The 22,674-nt window shown below is 43.4% G+C and overlaps 1 protein-coding gene across 3 annotated transcripts in view; it reads right to left on the reverse strand.

Annotated features, from left to right (window-relative positions):
* Positions 1-22,674, reverse strand: part of PIK3AP1 (phosphoinositide-3-kinase adaptor protein 1) — a 114,448-nt gene that overhangs the window by 31,551 nt on the left and 60,223 nt on the right. For all 3 annotated transcript variants that reach the window (XM_027112160.1, XM_027112161.1, XM_027112162.1), the window contains 2 exons: positions 20,182-20,371; positions 4,753-4,848 (listed from right to left, as the gene is read on the reverse strand). In XM_027112160.1, coding sequence (XP_026967961.1) covers positions 4,753-4,848; positions 20,182-20,371 — 286 coding nt within the window. The remainder of the gene's footprint in view (positions 1-4,752; positions 4,849-20,181; positions 20,372-22,674) is intronic.

Below are 22,674 nucleotides of genomic sequence, written 5' to 3' on the forward strand. Positions count from 1 at the left end.
GTGCGTCCGGAGCCTGTGCTCCGCAACGGGAGAGGCCACAGCAGTGAGAGGCCAGCGTACCGCAAAAAAAAAAAAAAAAAAAAAAAAAAAAAAGAGGTTCACTGAACTTGGGAGAGGAATGGATGAACACAGTGAGAAGCTTAAGAAAGAGCTCGAAAATTTAAGGAACCAAGCAGATCTGAAGGATACAATAACTGAAATTTTTAAATACACCAGAAGGAATTAATAGTAGATGAGATAATACAGAGGAACAGATCATTGAACTGGAAGACAGAATAGTGGAAATCACTCAAGCTGAACAGAAAAGAAGAAATGTTTTTTGGATCTCTGAAGGAGAAAAGAGAGCAAAAGGGGCAGAGAACATATCTGAGGAAATAATAGATGAAAACTTCCCTAACCCGGGAAAGGAAACAGACATTCAGGTCCAGGATACACAGAGAGTCCCAAACAAGATCAACCCAAAAAGGTCCACACCAAGACACACTGTAATTAAAATGGCAAAAATTAAAGATAAAGGGAGGGGCTTCCCTGGTGGCGCAGTGGTTGAGAGTCCGCCTGCCGATGCAGGGGACACGGGCTCGTGCCCTGGTCCGGAAAGATCCCACGTGCCGCGGAGCGGCTGGGCCCGTGAGCCATGGCCACTGAGCCTGTGCGTCCGGAACCTGTGCTCCACAACGGGAGAGGCCACAACAGTGAGAGGCCCGCATACCGCAAAAAAAAAAAAAAAAGCTAAAGGGAGAATATTAAAAGCAGCAAGGGAAAGGCAACTAGTTACGTGTAAGGGAACTCCCATAAGAATACCAGGTGCTCTTTAGCAGAAACGTTGCAGGCCAGAAGGGAGTGATATCATATTTAACGTGATAAACATAAGCTTATAACCAAGAATACTCTACCCAGAAAGGATATCATTCATATTTGAAGGAGAGATAAAGAGTTTTACAGACAAGCAAAAGCTAAAAAAATTCAGCACCATTAAGCTGGCTTTACAGAAAGTGTTAAAGGGATGTCTCTAAGCAGAAAAGAAAATACCACAACTAGAAATATGAAAATGAAAAAAAGAAAAATCTCATTGATAAAGGCAAATATACAGTAAATATACAGATCAACCACTTATAAAGCTAGTAGGAAGGTTAAAAGACAAAAGTATTAAAATCACCTATATCCACAATAAGTAGCTGAGGGATACACAGAACAGAAAGATGGGGCTTCCCTGGTGGCACAGTGGTTGAGAATCTGCCTGCTAATGCAGGGGACAAGGGTTCGAGCCCTGGTCCGGGAGGACCCCACATGCCGCGGAGCAACTAAGCCCATGTGCCACAACTACTGAGCCTGTGAGCCCCAACTACTGAAGCCTGCACACCTAGAGCCCATGCTTTGCAACGAGAGGCCACCGCAATGAGAAGCCCGTGCACCGCAATGAAGAGTAGCTCCTGCTCGCCGCAAGTAGAGAAAGCCCGTGCACAGCAGTGAAGACCCAACGCAGCCAAAGATAAATAAATAAAATAAATTAAAAAAAAAAAAAAGAATCCGGCTGCCAATGCAGGGGACATGTGTTCGAGCCCTGGTCTGGGAAGATCCCACATACCACAGAGCAACTAAGCCCACGAGCCACAACTACTGAGCCCACATGCCACAACTACTGAAGCCCTCGTGTCTAGAGCCCGTGCTCCGCAACAAGAGAAGCCACCGCAATGAGAAGCCCATGCACTGCAATGAAGAGTAGCCCCCACTTGCCGCAACTAGAGAAAGCCCGTATACAGCAACGAAGACCCAATGCAGCCAAAAGTAAAGAAATTAATTAATTAAAAAAAAAAAACCTCATGGTAATCACAAACCAAAAAATCTATTATAGATACATACAAAAAAAGAGAAAGGAATCCAAACATAACACTAAAGATAGTCATCAGATCACAAGGAAATAGGAAAAGAAGAAAGGAACCAAAAAGAGATATTAAAAACCAACCAGAAAACATTAACAAAATGGCAATAAGCACATACCTACCAAAAAATTGCTTTAACTGTAAATGGACTAATTGTTCCAATCAAAAGACATAGAGTGGGGCTTCCCTGGTGGCGCAGTGGTTGAGAGTCCACCTGCCGATGCAGGGGACGCGGGTTTGTGCCCCGGTCCAGGAAGATCCCACATGCCACGGAGCGGCTGGGCCTGTGAGCCATGGCCGTTGAGCCTGTGCGTCTGGAGCCTGTGCTCCACAATGGGAGAGGCCACAACAGTGAGAGGCCTACATACCACAAAAAAAAAAAAAAAAGAAAAAAGAAAAAAGACATAGAGTGGCTGAATTCATCTATGATGCCAGCATCACCCTGATACCCAAAGCAGAAAAAGACATCAAAAAAAATAAAATTACAGGCCAATATCCTTGATGAACATAGATGCAAAATTGTCCTCAACAAAATATTAGCAAAGGGAATTCAACAATGCATTAAAAGGATCATGCACCATGATGAAGTGGGATTTAATCCCAGGGATGCAAAAATGACTCAATATCTGCAAATCAACGAATGTGATACATCATAGTAACAAATGAAAGAATAAATATCATATGATCATTTCAATGGATACAGAGAAAGCTTTTGACAAAATTCAACATCCATTTATGATAAAAACTCTCAACATAGTGGGTATAGAGGGAACACACCTCAACATAATAAAGGCCATATATAACAATCTCACAGCTAACATCATACACAATGGTGAAAAGCTGAAAACATTTCTGTTAAGATCAGGAACAACATAGTATTGGAAGTCCTAGCCATAGTAATCATACAAGAAAAAGAAATAACAGGGACTTCCCTGGTGGCGCAGTGGTTAAGAGTCCGCCTGCCAATGCAGGGGACACGGTTCGATTCCTGGTCTGGGAAGATCCCATGTGCCACAGAGCAACTAAGCCCATGCGCTATGACTACTAAGCCTGCACTCTAGAGCCCATGAGCCACAACTACTGAGCCCACGTGCCACAACTACTGAAGCCCATGTGCCTAGAGCCTGTGTTCTGCAGCAAGACAAGCCACCACAATGAGAAGCCTGTTCACTGCAATGAAGAGTAGCCCCCACTCGCCACAACTAGAGAAAGCCCGCACGTGGCAACGAAAACCCAACACAGCTAAAAATAAATAAAATAAAAAATAAAATAATTTATAAAAAAAGAAAGAAAGAAAAGGAATCCAAATCAGAAAGGAAAGAGAAAAATGGTCACTGTTTGCAGATAACATGATACTGTATATAGGAAATCCTAAAGATGCCATCAAAAAACTACTAGAACTAGTGGTGCTTCCCTGGTGGCGCAGTGGTTGAGAATCCTCCTGCCAATGCAGGGGACACGGGTTCGATCCCTTGTCTGGGAAGATCTCACATGCCATGGAGCAACTAAGCCTGTGCACCACAACTACTGAGCCTGTGCTCTAGAGCCCGTGAGCCACAACTACTGAGCCCGCATGCCGCAACTACTGAAGCCCACGTGCCTAGAGCCTGTGTTCCACAACGAGAGAAGCCACCACAATAAGAAGCCCATGCACTGCAACGAAGAGTAGCCCCCACTCGCCACTACTAGAGAAAGCCCACGCACAGCAACAAAGACCCAACACAGCCAAAAAAACCCACAAAAAACTGTTAGAACTAGTAAATGAATTCAGTTAAGTTGCAGAATACAAAATTAATATACAGAAATCTGTTGTGTTCACTAATAATAAACTATAAGAAACAGAAATTAAGAAAAAAATCCCAATTACAATTGCATCAAAAAGAATAAAATACCTAGGAATAAATCTAACCAAAGAGGTAAAAGACCTGTACTCTGAACATTATAAGACATTTATGAAAGAAACTGAAGACAACACAAATAAATGGAAAGATATACCACATTCGTGGATTGGAAGAATTAATATTGTTAAAATGACCATACTACCCAAAGAAAACTATGGATTCAATGCAATCTCTATCAAAATACCAATGGCATTTTTCACAGAACTAGGACAAATAATTCTAAAATGTGTATGGAAACACAAAAGACCCCAAATAGCCAAAGCAATCTTGAGAAAGAAGAACAAAGCTGAAAGTATCATACTCCCTGATTTCAAACTATACTATAAAGCTATAGTAATCAAAACAGTATAGTATTGGCATAAAAATGGACTACTGTAGATCAATGAAAACAAATAGAAAGCCCAGAAATAAACTCATGCTTATATGATCAATTAATTTATGACAAAGGAGCCAAGAATACATGGGGGGGGGCAAAGACAATCTCTTCATAAATAGTGGGAAAACTGGACAACATATATATAATCACTCTCCAATACAACCTTGACTTAATAATACCTGTGTATGTTCTCCTATGTTCTCCTCCTTCACCAGAAAGTAAAGTCTCTTGAGGGTATTGATTATATCTTATTTTCCTTTGTGTCCCCTAGCCCAACAACTAAAATAGTGCTTTGCTCATAGTAGGTACTCATTAAATTTTGGTCAAATAAAAATAAACAAGTGTATTTAAAAAGAAATTTTGCTAAAGGCAACTTGTTTACCCAAAGCAGTGGGTCCAGTGGTGGGAACTTCTGGCTTACTTGTAATAGGCTTATGGGGGAGCTTGTGGGAATAGAGTGCCTTCAAGCACACCATGTGGCATGTACATGGCAGCCCATTCCTTCAGTGGAGCAACCCTCATCGGGAGCCAGGCAATATCTTACCTTTATTTCTCTCTCCCTCTTTTTGCTTCCCTGCTCACTGCTGCAACTTACCTTCTAAAAACTTGCGGATCATAGAATCCTTAGTGGTCCGAGAGAAACCATCTCCGGGCATTGGATTAGATGTACTGGCCTGAAGCATTTCAACATCTAGAAGGAAAAGGAAACTAAGAGTTTATATGTTGTTCTTCCACACAGACAAGGACATTTTATAAGTGGATATACAAGGTTTGACAAATCAAGAGATTCAAGAATTCACTAAACCATCCATCTACCCATCCATCCATCTAATCACCCATGCATGCATAGGTCCATGCATGTATCAATACATCCAATTATCTATCTACTCAATAAGGACATTCAGTAAATATGGGGTATAAAGGAGAGCAACATTTACAAACTTCAGGCCCTTTTCTAGACCACAGGACTCAAAAGGTATAGATATGCTCATTTGTGTTTCAAAGAATTAGCTTAATTTTTAAATATATAACTGTAGTCTTTATAACAGCAAAAAACCCCACAAAACGACAACAACAAATAATTGGAGGCAGAAACAACAAAGAATCGATAAATTGTAATTTATTTAAACAATGAACCATTTTCAACAGTTAAAAAGAATGTATGGGAGCCACTCTATCAACGTAGTACCATCTCAAAAACATAACACCCAGAACTCTATTTTTAGGTCATTCATGTAATTGGTCATTTATAAGGAAGAAGCACATAGACCTTTGGTTTTTCACTATTAAGCATAAACCCATGGGGACCAAAACTGTGTGTGAAAACTATTCAATTGCCACAGCAGATTCTACTAAAACCTTAGTAACCAACATTACTTTACGTTACTTTGTGACTCTGAAGTATGCATTTTGGGAGCAAAATTTCAGACGTGTTAAAAGCAGAACTTTGATAATATCAAGAGGTTGCGTTCAGTAAGGCATATCACACAGTTACTGGGGACTTGTTTGCTTAGGCAAAATATGTAGTTTGAAGTTGAATAGTATACTTTGAGAAAAAAAATCATTTGAATTTAATCAGTATACACAGATATACTGTTCCTACTACTTTGATCTTTGGGGACCAGTTAAATACAGTCTGGTGAATTTGTATGAAATATTTATATTTATATTACATTTTCCAAGAATATTAATTGAAAAGAGGTCATGGTCGTAAAGTTATGTTAAGGATAATGAACTTCACATGACATAATCCTAGTTTTGAAACAAAATATCTGTATGTACATAGAAAAAAAGCCTGAAAGGCAATACATCAAAATGTATATAGTGGCTATTTCTGAAGTAGTATGGATAGGTCATGGACATTTCAGACCATGGACATTTTATTTTCTATTTTACACTTTTCTTCGTCTTCCAAATTATCCATAGTGGCTTCTGTTGCATTCATATATGAGAAAAACCCTATCAGCACTTTTTTAAAAGGCCTAGGTAATTATGATCAAGTATGTACAATTAGATTCCCAAAGCAAAAATAATTTCAGGTTATTTAAAAAAATTATGGCTCACCTGTCAATTACCAGATTACTGATTTTCTAATTATAAAACATACTGATTTTTTAAAAATTTATTTATTTATTTGTGTATTTATTTTTGGCTGCATTGGGTCCTCCTTGCTGCGTGCGAGCTTCCTCTAAGTTGCGGCAAGTGCGGGCTACTCTTCGTTGCGGTGCGCAGGCTTCGCATCGCGGTGGCTTCTCTTGCTGCGGAGCACGGGCTCTAGGCACGTGGGCTTCAGTAGCTGTGGCACGCGGGCTTCAGCAGTTTTGGCTCGCGGGCTCTAGAGTGCAGGGTCAGTAGTTGTGGCGCACGGGCTTAGCTGTTCCGCAGCATGTGGGATCTTCCTGGACCAGGGATCGAACCTGTGTCCCCTGCATTGGCAGGCAGATTCTTAACCACTGTGCCACCAGGGAAGTCCATACTAATTTTTAAACTTTCCAGTGACCAGATATTACATTATTACATAGCATAGCTCTTACCCGACCTTGTTTCAAACTTTGACAATCTTTTAATAATCTAAATATAAATTTTGTGACCATAAAACAAAACAAAACACAATGTTGAGTGAAAAAGTTGCAGACTGGTGTTTGCAGTATATAAAGCATTTTATATAAAGTAGTTTTCAGTATATAAAGTACTTTATATAAAGTTTTAAGGTCTATAAAATGATACTACATGTAGTTTATGAATTCATAAATATCTAGTAAACATATGAAAACATGCTGAAATGCTGGAAAGGATAAATGTTGAGTTCATGGTAGGGGTTACCTCTGGGAGGGAGGGAGGACAATCAGGTTCCAGAGGGGGTTCATAGGGGGCTATAATATGTAATTTTTTAAAAAAAGATCTGAGACAAAAGAAAAAAAAACACATTCTTGATGAATCAGAATCTTTAAGAAATACAACATTTTTGAAAATTAATATGCTACCTTTTGCCCCCAAAAGGGGAAAATAAGATTCTATTTTTGTATTTTCCTGTATATGCAAAAAAGAAACTCTGGAAGGAGATATAAGAAATTAAGACCAATGGTTTCCTGGGAACTAGAAAGATGACAGACAAGGACTGGAGAAAGGTTTTTTCACTGTTCATCTTTTTATATTCTAGTTTTTCTATCCTATTGGAAAAATAAAGGAAAGAAATGCAGAGCTCTGATCATGTTTTCGTTACCTTAAATATTATCCAAAAAAAGGGAAGATAAAGCATTCCCTTTTTCTACCTTTTCAGTTTAATGTTTCTTGAAATGTGTGTAGTGGAGACATTACATTGAATATAATGTACCTTGATACCCTCTGGTCCAGAGCCCTGTAATTCCAAATGAGTAAACTGTTAATTCAGTGAACTTCTCTTGGCAACACTGAATTATTTAAAGTAAACCGTAGAGAGATTAGGGTGACTGTACTGATCCTGAAACACACCTAGAAGTGTTTTAATTTTAAAAATAAATTTCTGCGACTTCCCTGGTGGTCCAGTGGGTAAGACTCTGAGCTCCCAATGCAGAGGGCCCGGGTTCGATCCCTGGTCTGGGAACTAGATCCCACATGCATGCCGCAACTAAGAAGTCCACATGCTGCAACTAAAGATCCCACATGCTGCAACTAAGACCCGGCACAGCCAAAATAAATAAATAAATAAATATTTTAAAAAATTTTCTAAGAACTCACAATTCATTCCTTAAAAATTCAAGACCAGAAAAATGCCACTTATTTGAGATTTCTATTTAAATTGCTTAATTGTGGTTTTATGGGACATGTTTCTCATGGAGTTAGAAAATTGGGAAGAAAGACATATCCTACAGGTGTGCCTTACTGGGAGCAGGACCCTCCTCTACCCTCCTGACTCCTACCCCTACAATACCTCACCCCTCAGCTGCCTGACCCTGACCCAGCCAACTTTTGAAACTCTTCATTCACACAACAATAAAACACAGAGGAAAAGACCCTGAAGGAAAGACTTGCTTGCATCAGACACCCCTAGAGATGAGGGGAGGGAAAAGCTTTGTGGACCTATCGTTGGGCTCTGTCATGCCCAGTGCTGCATCCTCCAGGAAACCACAGCGCCCTCAGACTCCAGCATCTCTAAGAACCTAGTGAGGGCAGAGCAGCGTCAGGACAGTTTCAATCACCAATAACCAGATCTCCCAGGCTGGCAACACCAGAGCGCAAACCTCACACACACAATCGGCCACCCCCACTGACAGAGGTAAAAGAGATACGCACGGCCTGGCTACTTCACTAACAAAGTTCAGTTTGAGACAACTGATTTCCACATCTGAGATGTAGCTGCAAAATTGAAGGAGCTACAAAGAGTGTTGGAAAAACAAAATGTAGAAGAAAAATGGAAACAGCAAGAGCAGCCCTGGCTGGACCTGGCACGCTTCTATAACAAGGAGGCAGGCTTCTGTCCCTGGTACTATGACCCCATCATAACGTGCTGAATTTTATGTGGGTTAAAGAAAGAATTTTAAAAAGAAAAGAGAGAAAAAAGAATGAGCACCAGTAATAACATGTCAATGTCACGATCCTTTGCTACAATGCACTGAGGATGCAACATCATTGCTATGGCATTCTTGCCCCGAATTTATAACCTCAGTCCAATCACAGAAAGCATCTGACAAACCCAAACTAAAGGGCATGCTACAAAATAACTGATTGGTGTTCTTCCAGAGTGTCAAGATGAGGAAAGACTGAGGAACTGTTACACATTGGAGGAGACTAAGGAGAATAACAGCATGCACTGCAGGATCCTATCTAGGTTCAGCATCTAGTCCTACTTACAAACAGAAAAAGAAGATTAGGGGGAACAGTGAAATTTTGAACAAGGTCTGGAGGTTAGTTAGTGGAATTGCACCAATGTTAATTTCTCAGCTTTAGTAACTGTACTCTGGTTATGTAAGATGTTAATATTAGGGAAATCTGGGTGAAAGGTATACAGGAAGGGTAGCATTTTTGCAACTTTTCTCTAAATCTAAAAGTACTTCAAAATAAAAAGTTTTTTTTTAAGAAGAAGAACAGGTAGGAGGGAAAGAGATGAGAAAAGGAGAGGAAGAAATGCAACAGCAAAACTAAAGAAGCATAAGCACTGGCAATGACCTACGCTGACCCTTTCCTGTCCATCTACACTATCAAGTCACCTTCCAGGGACTCCTGTGAGCCACGCACCTCTGGGTACGATGAACAAGGCAGGGCTAAATGAGCCACCTGTGCCAAACAAATCTTTTTACTCTACGGTCACGCTTTCACTGGTGGTTAAGAGCATGACTTTGGAAGGAGACAAACTAGGATCTGCTAAAGATCAGTCCTGAGACATTAGTAGAATTATTTCTCCTATTTCTAGGCACCCTAAAAGGATGGTGAGAGGTTTGGGCACTGTGGTCAGAATGCATAGTTTCCAATTTTGACTCTTCCACTTCTGACTACAGGACTGCAACACCCACCCGTCCAACTGACTTTTAGATCCAACTTTTTGGATCCAGCTGATCATTTGGACTCACAAGACGACCGTGGGCCATGCTGGTGCCAGCCTACTCAGAAGGATGGAGGATACAGACCAGCAGGACAGTACCAAGCGGCCTTCCTCATCAAAGGCAGTCTTTACACCAATCCAGCAACTCGCAGGCAAGGAGAAAAGATCCATATCAGGCAGGTGGAGAAGCTGCCATGGTGTCTCAAAGGAGCAGCATTTCCCAACTCTGGAGTTTATTAGCAACTCCTGAGGCATTAGCTTCCAGGGTCCCCATAAGAGGCATCCAGAGACGTTGCCCTCAGGGAAGCCCAAAGTATGGTGTCCCTTTCAGGTATTTATAGTTTACATACAACTCCTCTCAGTTCCAGATGCAATTTACCACCATTTAGGGGTCATTTTTATCATAGGCAATGTTGCCTAGAGACATAATTGACATATGGCTTTTATCAGGTCACCAGGGTAACAGAGTGGAAGTCAACAAAGGTCAAACTCTCCTGCAGAAAGGGAAATGAGAGCTGTTACATTAACTCTTTGCCCACAACTATCTTGGGCCAAGTTGTTTACATCCTCTCAGGATCTGTTTTCCTGTCTGTAAAATGGTGATAATAATAGTACATATATCATAGGTTTGTCATGAGTATTAAATGAGAAGCACAGTGCTCAGCACATAGGAAGTGCTAAATGCACGTTAGCTGCTATTATTACTGTTATCTTTATTGTTAAATTCTACACCCACACTAATGTCCTAAGTAGAGAACAATTTTAAAAAGAGGACTCAATTTGTACTTTTTAATAGTAACTTTATTTGTTTGAAGTCAAGTCTCCTCCTTCAGAGTAATAAATGCTTATGGGTTAATTCTAACATCTGAATATCCACACATATTTTCAAATTACCTTTCCTAGTAAAGAATTACACCCAAGCAATATTTTTATATTGAATATACTTAAAGCAAGGAGGCCTTGTAAGATAACAAACGATAATTCTTCACCATGGAATTATGTGTGGAAACCTGACTCACAAACAAGGTTTGCCAGGCGTTGTCTTGATCATGGCTCCTGAACACCAAGTCCAGGCTGGACGGAGCTGGAGGCTTCTTTCCTCCTTGGCCAAGGCTCTGCCGCTGCAGTCCAGACCTGACTTGGAGGCCCCATGCCCATTACCTTGTGCTTTCCTGAGGCTTATCACATTTTTTATTAGAGGGCTCAGCAATGAGCACCAAGGGGAAATTCTAGCAGCTCTTCAGTCGCTTCTGGCCCCACCCCATACTGCCGGGATCACAGGTAGAGGCTGATCTTAAGGTCAGAGCCTAAAGCCAGAGGATCTGAGGCTTGGCTGAAAGAGCATGATGGAGGCAGGGGCACAGGGAGGAGATGGGTGGTCTGCAGACACATGAGAAGGCCTGGAAGTCAGCTGTAAAGGCCCTGACAAGGGCTGGAGCCAAGTGAATGGTCTGCATTCGGGCGGCAAATGTAAGTCAGAGAAAGGCAGCAGTCAAGGCCAGGCAAGCAATAGAGGTCCAGGACACTGGCCGATAATGTCTGTAAAATGGTGATAATAATAGTACGTATCTCATAGGTTTGTCATGAGTACTAAATGAGAAGCACAGTGCCTAGCACGTAGGAAGTGCTAAATGAATGTTAGCTGCTATTACTATTGTTACCATTATCTTTATTATTAAAGCAGGTCAAGATCACAGTCGGAGGTGGTGATTACCAGCGTGCACTTTGATATCCTGGAGACCTGCGTTCAAGCCCTGGCTCTGATTCTTAGCAGCTCTGTGTCCTTGGACAAGTTACTTGATATCACTAAGCTTTCATATCTCCATCTGTAAAGTGGGTATGGATAACAGTACCTACCTCATAGGAAGACTGTATGAACCAATGGAGACGATGCTTATAAAATGTTTAGCAACAGTACTAGGCACTAAATATTAATGGTTATCATTATATTGAGGCAACCTAGACAGTTTATTAGCTTTCTATTGTTGCTGTAGCAAATTACCACAAACTTAGTGACTTAAAACAACATCCAGTTCTGTAGTTCAGAGGTCTGAAATGGGTCTCACCGGACTAAATCAAGGTTTCGGCTGGACTGCGTTCCTTTCTGGGAGATCTAGGGGAGGTTCAGTCTTCTTGCCCTTTCCAGCTTCTAGAGGCCCTGCACTCCTCGGCACGAGGCCCTCTTCTTCCATCTTCAAAGCCAGTGATGTTGGACAGAAAGCTCAGCTGAACTGAGTCCTTCTCATGGTGCCATCTCTGGTCTAACCTGATTCCTTCTTTTACGTTTTTTTTTGGCCACGACCAGGGCCAGAGATTGAACCCAGGCCACCGCAGTGAAAGTGCTGAGTCCTAACCAGTGGATCACCAGGAAATTCCCATCTTTCTTCTACTTTCAAGGTCCCTTGTGATTATACTGTGCCCACCCTGATAATCCAGGATATTCCCGTTATTTTAAGGCCAGCTCATTAGCAACCTTAATTCCATCTGCAACTTTCATTCCCCTTTGCCATGTAATCTAGCATATTCATAGGTTCAGGGGCATTATTCTGCCTACCACAGGTAAGACCAAATGTGAGCACAGTCAACCTGTCATGAATTCCCTTCCCATGTGGGACTGGCGAGGGGAGTGGGCACAGGGACCAGGGTGCACTCAAGCAAGTCCTTCACGTCATGTCCACATGTGGACTCAGTAGCCCTGGCCTGATGTGGGCACAGGCCTCTGTTGAGTCTCTGTAGGGGCACTGCCTTAAATGAAGAAAAATACTTTTCTTTCCATTTATATTTTAAATAAAATGATTATTTTTATACTGAGTTCAACGTAAGTATCTTTGAATTAGACCAGGAACAGTGGATACACACATTGGCCTCCATGTCCCTATTGTGTACTCAAGGCAAACATCCCTATTCAATCATAGCACTCTTTGTGGCCTCAGAATCCTTCTCAACACAGCTCCCCAGGCACTCAACGCCAGCTAACTGACACTGACACATGAAATTACTTTTAAAACACTATTTGCCATAGCTATATTAGGCAGTAAGTCCTCGTAGTAGCAGATACTACTTTCGTAATAATAAAGAAAAGAAAAAGTACCTGGTGGTTTGGACTTAATGAGAGATAAAACCCTCAAACTGTAAATTTGACAACCCATGCGTACATACAACCCAGGCACACAGTAAAACAGGAGCGACAGAAATAGAAAATTCTGGAGGTGAAAGGAGTCCGCTTCCAGACAAAGTACATTTTGAAAAGGAAAGCACAGCAACAGATCCCTGCGCCCCTGGATGCTCAGGGTTTGTACTTCAGATTCTAAGCATTTAACCTTCACCACTTAGATAAACTGAAATGTGCTGAAACCTGCTGGTCTAAGGAAAAAGTGCAAAGTTCTTTCATTTCATTGGGAAAAAACCCCAAAACAATAACAAGGAAACTCTGGGGCCACAGTCTCCTTCTGGGAAAAGCAGCTGCAGCGTTACACTATACTTTTTCAAAGGAGTCAATCCCAAAGAAACCATTCCTGGGAAGAAAGAAGCTTGAACAGATGAAGAGAAGGCAGGCAGGCAAGTAATTAAGGAATGAATCAAGAGCAATAACTAATTTTCAAAGAAGCTCATATGATACTCCTCATGGGACATAAATCTAGATCACTCGGCTGCAGTGGAAACTCCATCCAGATTATGTGTTGTTAATTTAACAGAAAACCTAATCTGAGTATGTAATACAGTAAAATGTCGGATACTGAGAAACTATTCTTCTGGAAAGGCTCTCAAACCCTGAAAGCAGGCCAAAAGAATTTTTTTTCAGCAAGTGCTTTTGTGGCCAGAAAAGAGGCTTAGAACAAGCATCAGCATGGTAAAACATGTGAAGAAAACCTGAAACCCGATTGGTTCCATCTGCACACAGGTGGAACGGACTGCTGTGATGGACCATGTCAATAAGAAAGTCCAACCTTCCCATACCCTCATGGAGAAGTGAAGGGAAGCAGAGAGACAGACAGAGACAGAGAGGCAGAGACAGGGACAGAGAGAAAGAGATAGTCACACACGTGCAGAGGTGGCGGGGGAAGGAGAGGGAGAGAGACAATGAGACACAAAGAAAGAGGGAGTTGGGCGAGGGGAGAGGCAGAGACAGAAACAGAGACAGAGAAACAGAGACAGAGAGAGGAGAAATGGCAGTCTGAAATTAGAGGTGCTAAGGAGTGACTGACATTGAAAAAAGAAGCTAAGCATGAAAGGGTTAGGAGAAGCAGCATGCTAAGTTTCGTGGATTTCTTAGCAGACAACAAGTACCTTAGTGCAGTGCTCCTGGTAAGCACACAGGCCCTCTGTCTTGCAGGAATGAGTCCACGGGATGAGCTCCTGATCTGGTGTAGTGGGTACTATGACTTGCTAAGTCACAGGTACCCCTCCCCCAATCCATTCTCTACTAGCTGCCCTCTTGAGGGCACCGTGTCTTTTTCCTCAATCGTACTGTCACAGTTTGTAGTTATATATTCAGTTATGCAGTACCTTTGTTTAATATCCAACTCTCCCGCTAGAAGGGAAGCTCTGGAAGGCAGAGATCATACCAGCTTATTTACTGACTCCTCATCACCCGGCACAGTGACTTAAACACTCAAGGGGGTTGATAAATGTTGTTGAATGAATGAACGTGAGAATGGACAAACTAACGGGTAATAAGCAAATGAATACATGGATAAGGAGATCTTTGGGCTTTGTTAAGGAATCTGGGCATTTCCCAAGCTGAGAAAAGAGAAGGGCAATTCAAGCAGCAGGAACAGCACAAGCAAATGTATGGAGACAAGAAAGAAAAGGCAGCTGGGAACAGCCAAAGACGTCCCACCTTCGGGGACATCTAACAGGTATCTCACTACCACCTATCAGGGAAGTGACGTCCTTGCACTGGAACATCAACAAACAATTCCACACCACAACATCTAGGATGATTTCTTATTTTCTGGTAACTCTCAAATTCAAGAAATAATTGAGCACCTGTTGTGTACAGCCTGTGGATGATACACGCTTCCTAACTGAAGTAGGAACAGGTAAGCAGAGGAGCGTGTACATAACCAGAGTGCAAAATGATCTGCATGCCGTGCCCGGGGAGGGTGTGACCCACAGCTGTGCAGGTGCAGAGGGGAGCAAGGTCGCTGCTGATGGTGAGGATTTTATCTTATTAATTTAAAAACATTCAATCCAGCATGCTTTCACTAAGTGCCCATCTCCACAACACAGTTCTTGTACATCTAGAGGAGGGAAAAGCTACAGCAGCCAGGAAGTGCCCGGAGGATCCCTCTGCTTCACCAGGTCAGTTTCAGCCCCAGACAAGACAGGAACAGCCAGCCCTGCCTCAGAGGGAGTTCCTTGATGGTAAGACCTCATGCCTTGCACCCAGCCCCACGGCCTCTACGGCACTTCTTGGCTCTACTAGCCAGGGTCTTCCCAAGATGAATAGCAGGAGGATGGCAGAGACTCCGCGGCTGCAGGAAGGAAGACTCTTGAGAGAAAAGTGTGCAGATGGAGGAGATATGGGAACATATGTGTATATATGGCTGATTCCTTTTGTTGTAGGGCAGAGGCTAGCACACCATTGTAAAGCAATTATACTCCAATAAAGATGTTAAAAAACAAATGTGCAGATGGGGAAGGCAACATGTTCCAGTAACTTAATTTTACTTACAAATGGTCCTTCAGGTGGGCTCAGACCTTACATGGCTGGGCTATGAGGCTGTTCACTGGGCCCAGTTATGCCCCCAGCTCAGAGGGGACCCTGCTCACAGAGACTGTAACCAGAGAGCTCCAGTAAAGAAAACACTGCTGGAGATGATCTGTTACAAAGGCGGCAGTTACCAAGGAGGTTGCTAAGGGAAGTCAGCAAGTTAGCTGGGGCTAAGCTGGCTCTCCACTGCGCACAGACTTGAGCCACAGACCCAGGTGGAGGGAGCAGGGGCGCAAAAGAAACGTCCAACGCAAGGGTCACAGGAAGCAGAACAGCCCTCTGGGATGGATTAGTGTGACACGTGTGAGTTTAGTCTCTAGTAGCGAGACATTGCATCTTTCTCCTTTTACTCCTCTCTCCTGATGCAGAAAGACAGACCTCTGAGATAGTCAAGCAGCACTAAATCCGCAAGCGGATTGCCTTTGTAACAGCTGGACGAGGGCCTCCCAGAAATGGCTCCTGAGGCCTTAGTACCCAGAGCCTTACCAAAGTGCCCAGTCACTCGGTGAGGCTTTCCACACAAAACGTATTACCTAAGTCAAAGGACCACCAGGACCACCACATCGTTCTCTGAAGGCAGGATTAGAAGCAAACGAAGTAAATGAGAAAAAAATCAGGAGATAGTGAAGACACCCAAAGAGAGGTGTGCTGTGATTTTTAGTTAGTGTTTGCAGAAGCTTACCCTAAGGACATTTATTTCTTACATAGTACGGTGCGGAAAATGATGGTTTAAATCTGTGGGCGTTTGAACACAAAATTCTCAAGAGAATTGAAAGCACAGTTGAAAGTCTGATAACAAAGACGTAGTTACCACCTGGTGGCAGCATATCTAAACTAAAGACAGTATGAGGAGTGTGTGTGTGCCTGTGTGTGTGTGTGTGTGCGCGCACACGTGTGCACACGCACCCACGCACGCAAGTTCAGGGGAAGGATCATAAAATCTCAGGATCAGAACCCAACATTGCTGCCCAGCCAATTCATTCAACACTGGGAGTTTCCCTGACAATCTTCCTACTTAGCGCTTGTTTGGATTCCCTCTGGGGACCTCATTATTATCCCCTTTCCAAAACTCAAGTCAGAAAGAGGTAGATTTGTCCCAACACGATCAGATGACCTCCAAAGCTGTCGTAAGGAGATGGCATAGAGCCTGCACTCCATAATGTTTGTCCTGTGAGTGAATGAATGAATGAGTGAGCGAGTGAGTCAGCTAGTGAATAAACACGGCCTAGTTTCCTTCCTATTTTCAGCCTCTAGGGTTGAATGGTAACAAAACAAATGATAACCTCCGCTATTTAGATTTAGGAAATAGCTCCCCTGTAAGTATCCGTCCCAGGGCTGGCAAGTTCTGACCCTAGAAGAAGGGCAGGCCAGGAGGGTCCTCGAGCTCAGTGGGCAGCTGACAGACTTGACCCCTGGGAATATGCAGACCCAGATTCCTGACCTAGTTCTCCCTCGATTAGACTTAAGTAAGTTACTAAATCTTGAAGCCTTAGCGGTCTCCTCTATAAAATGAAGATAACTTTATCCACCAAGCCCCAGGACGCTCAGATGAGATCACAGAGATGAAAGCAGTGTGTTGACTTGAAAGGGCCAGAAGATTACTGTGCTGGCTGGTGTTACAAATATGCATCTTAGATTTATCAGTCTGTCCTACTTATTTATGACCTAAACTGCCTTCTCCCCTAGAGAGTCACTGGTAGTAAGATGAATGGTTCCTCCCCAGGTACAAGTTGCTGCTGCTTCTGGGCCAATAGGTAAGTGGTCATTCTCAAGATTAAACCACAGAGACAGAAACACAAATCATATCTAGATTCAGAAAATTCAGAGTTTATATGATCTGGCAAGTGAAAACTGCAGTGGGTTTCCTCTGCCCATTCCCCAAACAGCAGAATTCTACAGCCTGCCTGTTGGTGGCCTCCTTCTAGCTCCACGGCAACCAGAATTCCCCCCCCCCCCCCCCCCACCCCCTGGAACTTTACAAGATGCCAACTGGCCGCAAACCAGGCAAGCTCCACAGCACTCCACCGCCTTGGTAAGTGCTGAAGAGGCTCAGCGCTCACGCTGTGAGAGGCCCAGCACACAGGAGTCATGGGATGGCTGCTGTTAGCATTCCGTACAGCTTTGCACTGCTGTGGTTGGGGGGTTTCCTGTGTTGGAGCATCTAGAGGGATAAGAGGTGTTAAGGCTCTCTGTCAACACTAAACCAACTGCCAGTAAAGTGCGGGATCCTTCAATTGTTCAACTGCCCCACCGTAGGGACACAGGGCAGAAATGATGATGCATGGTCTCTGGCTTCCCAGAGGGGTACTAGTTTTTCTCCAAATGTTCTTTTGTGAATGAGTCTCTGTTCCAGACTGAAAAGGACTGTGTCTTCCCTCCACCCCGTTGTCTCACCAAAAACCAGGAGTGGGAGCGGCAAGTGGCAGAAACACAGATGCTCCAGAATGCTTGTTGGGTACACGGAGAGATGGATGGATGTGCGAGGGTAGGGGCGCCAGAGGCTGTTTTGTGAGCTAACATCTGGGCCGCGAAAAGAGGAGGCGTGGCTGGAGCTGCTAGATGGTTTTTCTAAAAGAAACCACGACTAAAATTTGTGGTGTTAGATGGAAACTTCTGGCACAGAATAAGGAATATGGTCCTTAAAGACAGAGAGACCTGGGTTCAAACCTGGACTCTATCACTTATTAGCTGTGAGACTTTGGCAGAGTTGCTTAACCCCTCTGTGCCTCAGTTTCCTCATTTGTAAAGCGCAGGTTAATAAAAGCACCCCTGTATGGTTGCTTTGAGGATTCAGTGAGGTAGAGGATGTGGATGGTGAGGATGACGCCTTCTCTCCTCACCTTCCTGCTGGGTTACGGCTCATTCGGGAAGAGCTTCCACAAGTACTTCAAGTCCTTCCAGTTAGATGCTGAGAGAGAGCTTCTACCTTTCTTTCCCTCTTTCTTCTCCTCCCCCAGAGGCACAGCCAGTCTGACTAGCAAGCACCTAACAACCACTGGACCACATCTTCCAGGTGTTAGGGTTGCAGTGTCAAAGGCTCTGCTGGTGTCAGGGTTCACCTCTGGCCCCCTGACCCACCCACATTTCCTGCTCCAAAGCACCCTCTTAATGCCTGCTTTTCCATTCATGGATGGGAAAATCAGGCCCAACTCCTTGTGGGCCCAGGTCCCCGCTTCTCCTCAGCCTGAAAATTGGCAATACTCAATCTAGCCCATTCCAGAAATTCCTCTATCAATAAAGCTGATGGATGCATTGATAGGTATTTGTCTTGTCTTTCTTGAATCTATTTATTAGACCAGAGGGAAGGAGGGAGAAGTTGTAGGCAGTTTTTCAGAGCTCTTAGCATCTCGTAGCAAATGGTGGTAACATATAAAGAAGGCCCTTAGAGGGCCGGTTGTGTGGTCCTCCTGCTTCAACCCTGATATGTGCATCGAAAGCCAATGTTTATTTAGACCAGTGGTTTTCAAGGGGAGTGGCACTGCCCTCTAGAGGGTGTTTGGAAAATCTTATGAGGGTATTTTGGGTTGTCACCATGATGCAGGGACACTACTGGCATTTAGCAGAAGGGAGAAAGATGCTAGACAACCTTCAGTGTGAGGGACAGCCTTGTTTTGTGTCCCTCATGACTTTTAAATATTTCACTAATACACATATGGGTTAAAAAAATAACTGCTTATGATACATATTTATACATATGTGTATATTTGTACATATCTGTTTATATGTATATTTTTTTTAATTTAATATCAGCAGGTATAAGGAAAAATATGGGCAAAAATCCCCACCGAACTATTACAAGTGCTGTATCAGTTGGTTGAGTGGAGTCATGAACTTTCAATAACTCGGTTATACATTTCTTTTTTGTTTCCAATTTTTGGAAGAATGTATTATTTTTGCTATTAAAAAGAATTAAGATAAACAAAAACGGGCAAAATTTGTTAAGCAATTTACAAAAAAAATCATATCTTGGAGATATGATATTTTGGAAATAAGTTTATTATATATTAATCCAGTAAAATAAGGTTATCAAAAAAACACTGCTTATAATTTTCTGAGCCTAGAAGCTAAACTGCTTCATTTATAAAATACAACTTGTATTTTTGCATGGTTTTGATATACACCAAATTTTCCAGGAATTCAATTACTATGAAAATGGAGAAGAGAATGTGAGGAATCATTCACCATTTAGGAAAATCCAGGCATTGATGCCAGCGCTGCTGGCGGTATCCAAGTCACTGATACAATAAACATGTCGGTCAGCACTTGAGGCTGTGACATTGGCAGTGATTCTGAGTGTAGGTGACTGCAACTGACTAATGCACTATGTCCTTGCATGGAGGCACATCTGAGCATTTCCTCTCCTATGAGTTCTCTTCTATATTTCAATTGGGACTTATATTTGATTTCTAAAAATTTCATATGTAGGTAGGTTATATTATATGTATCTCATGTCAGGGTAGTAGCGGGGGCATTACAAAATGTTTGCTATAAAAAGGGCCCGTTGGAACTGACAAAGTCAAAAGCCACTGGTTTCGCTTCTGGATCACAAGGCAACGCCTTCATCGACTCTAAACTTTCCAGTCACACAGCAGAGTCATAGCAGAGGAAGTTTGGAGAACGATTCTGCTTGTCACAGCACATGATGACCTGTCTAACTTTGTGTAAAATGGGATCTTCATCACTCCGGAGTGGGGCAGGGGGTAAGCAAGGGAATTTCCCCACACACAGCAGAAGGAAGAAACGCGTTTCTCAGCAGAAAGATGGAAGCAGAACTGCGCTGTGCTACTTACAGAGGTCCTCGGTGGCAGCTGGGACAAAGGTTGCCATGGACTCATACAGCTCCTCGTCACAGCCGGGGTTGAGGGAGCACTTCATGAGCAGGTCTGTGGAAAGGTGGGCCATGGACTCATACACAGAGTCAGCCTCCTCCCCTTGCATCAGTTCCTCTTTAATGTGACTCTTCAGCATGTCCACAGTTTCCTGAAAGAGAAGGTGGGATCCCACAGGCGCACTGACACAGCCGGGCTCTCTGGGTAGAGTCAGGCCCTTGAGTGGGCTTGTGACAGCAAAGTAAAGCCTCACACGCATTAGGGTTGCAACTATGTGCGCATGTCTGTATTTCCCACCACACTGAAAGCCCCTTGAGGCCAGGCTCCAAGTCTTTTTCTTTGTTTTATGTTCTTTGTTTTAATCTTTGTATCTTCCTCCAACACTAAGAACAGAGTTATGCACTCAGAGGAGACACCCGTTAAATGTCCAGTGCCCAGAGGATACAAATTTAAAACTTTCTCGTGGGTACCTATTACGTGTCAGGGACAGTGCTAGGGACATGCCTATACATTATCTCATGGCATCCTTTCCACCACTGTTTGAGAGTGTCTCCTATTCCCTGGTCAAAAGATGTGAAAACCAAAGCTCAGAAAAATCTAGTGCTTTATTCATGGGTCTGCAATCCTGGCTTCTGACCTTTCTACTATACCCTAGTGGTTCCTCAAATGGCAACAAATGGCACACAAAGGTATAACCCTTGCTGATTAGTCAAATGGAAATTCAAATGGGCTAAACAGGGCTGCAGCCAAGGTGCTCTTGCCCTTGTGTGTAGTCAGAAGTCCCCTGGGGACCTGGTCCACTAGCTCCTTCCTGCTCCTTCCACCTGTTCTTTCTATTAGGCTGCTTCAAAGTGCCTGACAGCACACCGCTCCAAAGCGCCCGCCTCAGTTTTACAGCCTGTGCCCAAGAAGAGAGACGGTCTTGGGTGAAATGCCCTGAAGTCAGAGAGGCCCCCTTTGTCATTCTGCCTCCAGGTGGTTGTGAAGCCAGAGAGGTGGCTTCTCTGAAACCCCTGCACAACTTTTCCTCGTAAGAAACTTTGGTGTTTCACAATCATTTCAGCATCAACCCACAAAAATCCTCATTTTCATCATCACCACCCCAAGAGAGCTAATCTGCTATCTGACACTGTGTTGATTTCCTGATGAGCCCCAAGGAGTGGAGTGCTGGAGACTCAAGGTCTGGCATTTGGTTCTGATATGGTGGAAAGAGGAAATGGGACGGTTCTTAGAGGTCATGAACAACACAGAGGAGCAACCTTTTGGGGGCAATGCTGGAGATGCATCGGTTGAAGTGATTGTACTTAGAAAACAAAGATGATATGACAAATGTGAACCAGATTAAGTTCAGTGCAAACTGGAAGTGCATCTTTCCACGCCCCCTGTGACAGAAAGTAGGAGAATGCTCCCCAGCTTTACCATCAGCTAGGTTCAAATCCTACCTCCACCCTGACTAGGGTGGGACCCTTGGCACAATGACTCGGCCTTTCTAGGCCCTTTTCCTCCTTTGTTGAAGAGAGAGAACAATACTGTCAACCTCAAAGGACTGTGGTGAGGATTAAAGGAGAAAATGCATTTGCCAATCAACTAAATTCAATAGATAGTAGTGATTAATATGAATACAGTATGTTCTTAATAAAAACTATTGGCAGGGAAATGAAACACTGCATTTTATACATTTGTGACTCCAAAGTGAAGTAACCACTCCTGGACCGTAAGTACCGTTTAGCCTCATTTATGTCAATGATGCCCCAGACAGGCACTCATGCTATTCTGTTTATTCAATACATTTAACCACCCCCCAAATTTTGGGAGGCCTCCTCTGTATGTCTCAGTGAGTTGCTGCCTTGTAGATTGTCAAGCACAGAGCAGAAAGCTAAGTTTCTGGGGAGGTGTCAGGCTCACTCCTGTCTGGAGGTAGTGTTAATTGTTCCTTTTGAGGTCACAACCCCATATGAGAGGATGAGCTATTCCCGCGTCACTGCTGTGAATTGTGAAAATGGAGGAAAACCAGAAAAGGGTCGAGACAGGAAGGGCAGCTGCCTTCAAAACAATGGAAGCAATATCGGGGCATGGAACAAGGCCTAGGCATGGGATGAGATTACACTTAAAGAAAGACCCAGAAGTCAGTGATCAAGGAGGATCTGTGGGTCCAAAACCAGGGAAGCAGATAAACCTTAAGACGGGCAGAGGCTCAGAAAGAGAGAGAGGTTGTCAGCAGAAGGTGGGGCCTCACGGTCGGCCTCCCTGAAGCCTCAGGTGCAGAGCTTTACTGTGGTCTCCGCTAAGGAAGGAACCAAGCCTAACAGTTCACCTGGGCCTGATGGTGGGCGAGGGAGCTGGGAGCATCCTGCCAAGTACCTTGGAGGTGGGTGGGGAGGTGACTGAGAAAGACGGATCAGCGTCTACCTTCAGCAGATTCACTCTATCAATACTCCGTAAATTCTTCGAGGG

Source organism: Aethalodelphis obliquidens, unplaced genomic scaffold, assembly GCF_003676395.1.
Source record: "Aethalodelphis obliquidens isolate GAN/ISIS:26980383/991018 unplaced genomic scaffold, ASM367639v1 scaffold11, whole genome shotgun sequence".
Taxonomy (NCBI): domain Eukaryota; kingdom Metazoa; phylum Chordata; class Mammalia; order Artiodactyla; family Delphinidae; genus Aethalodelphis; species Aethalodelphis obliquidens.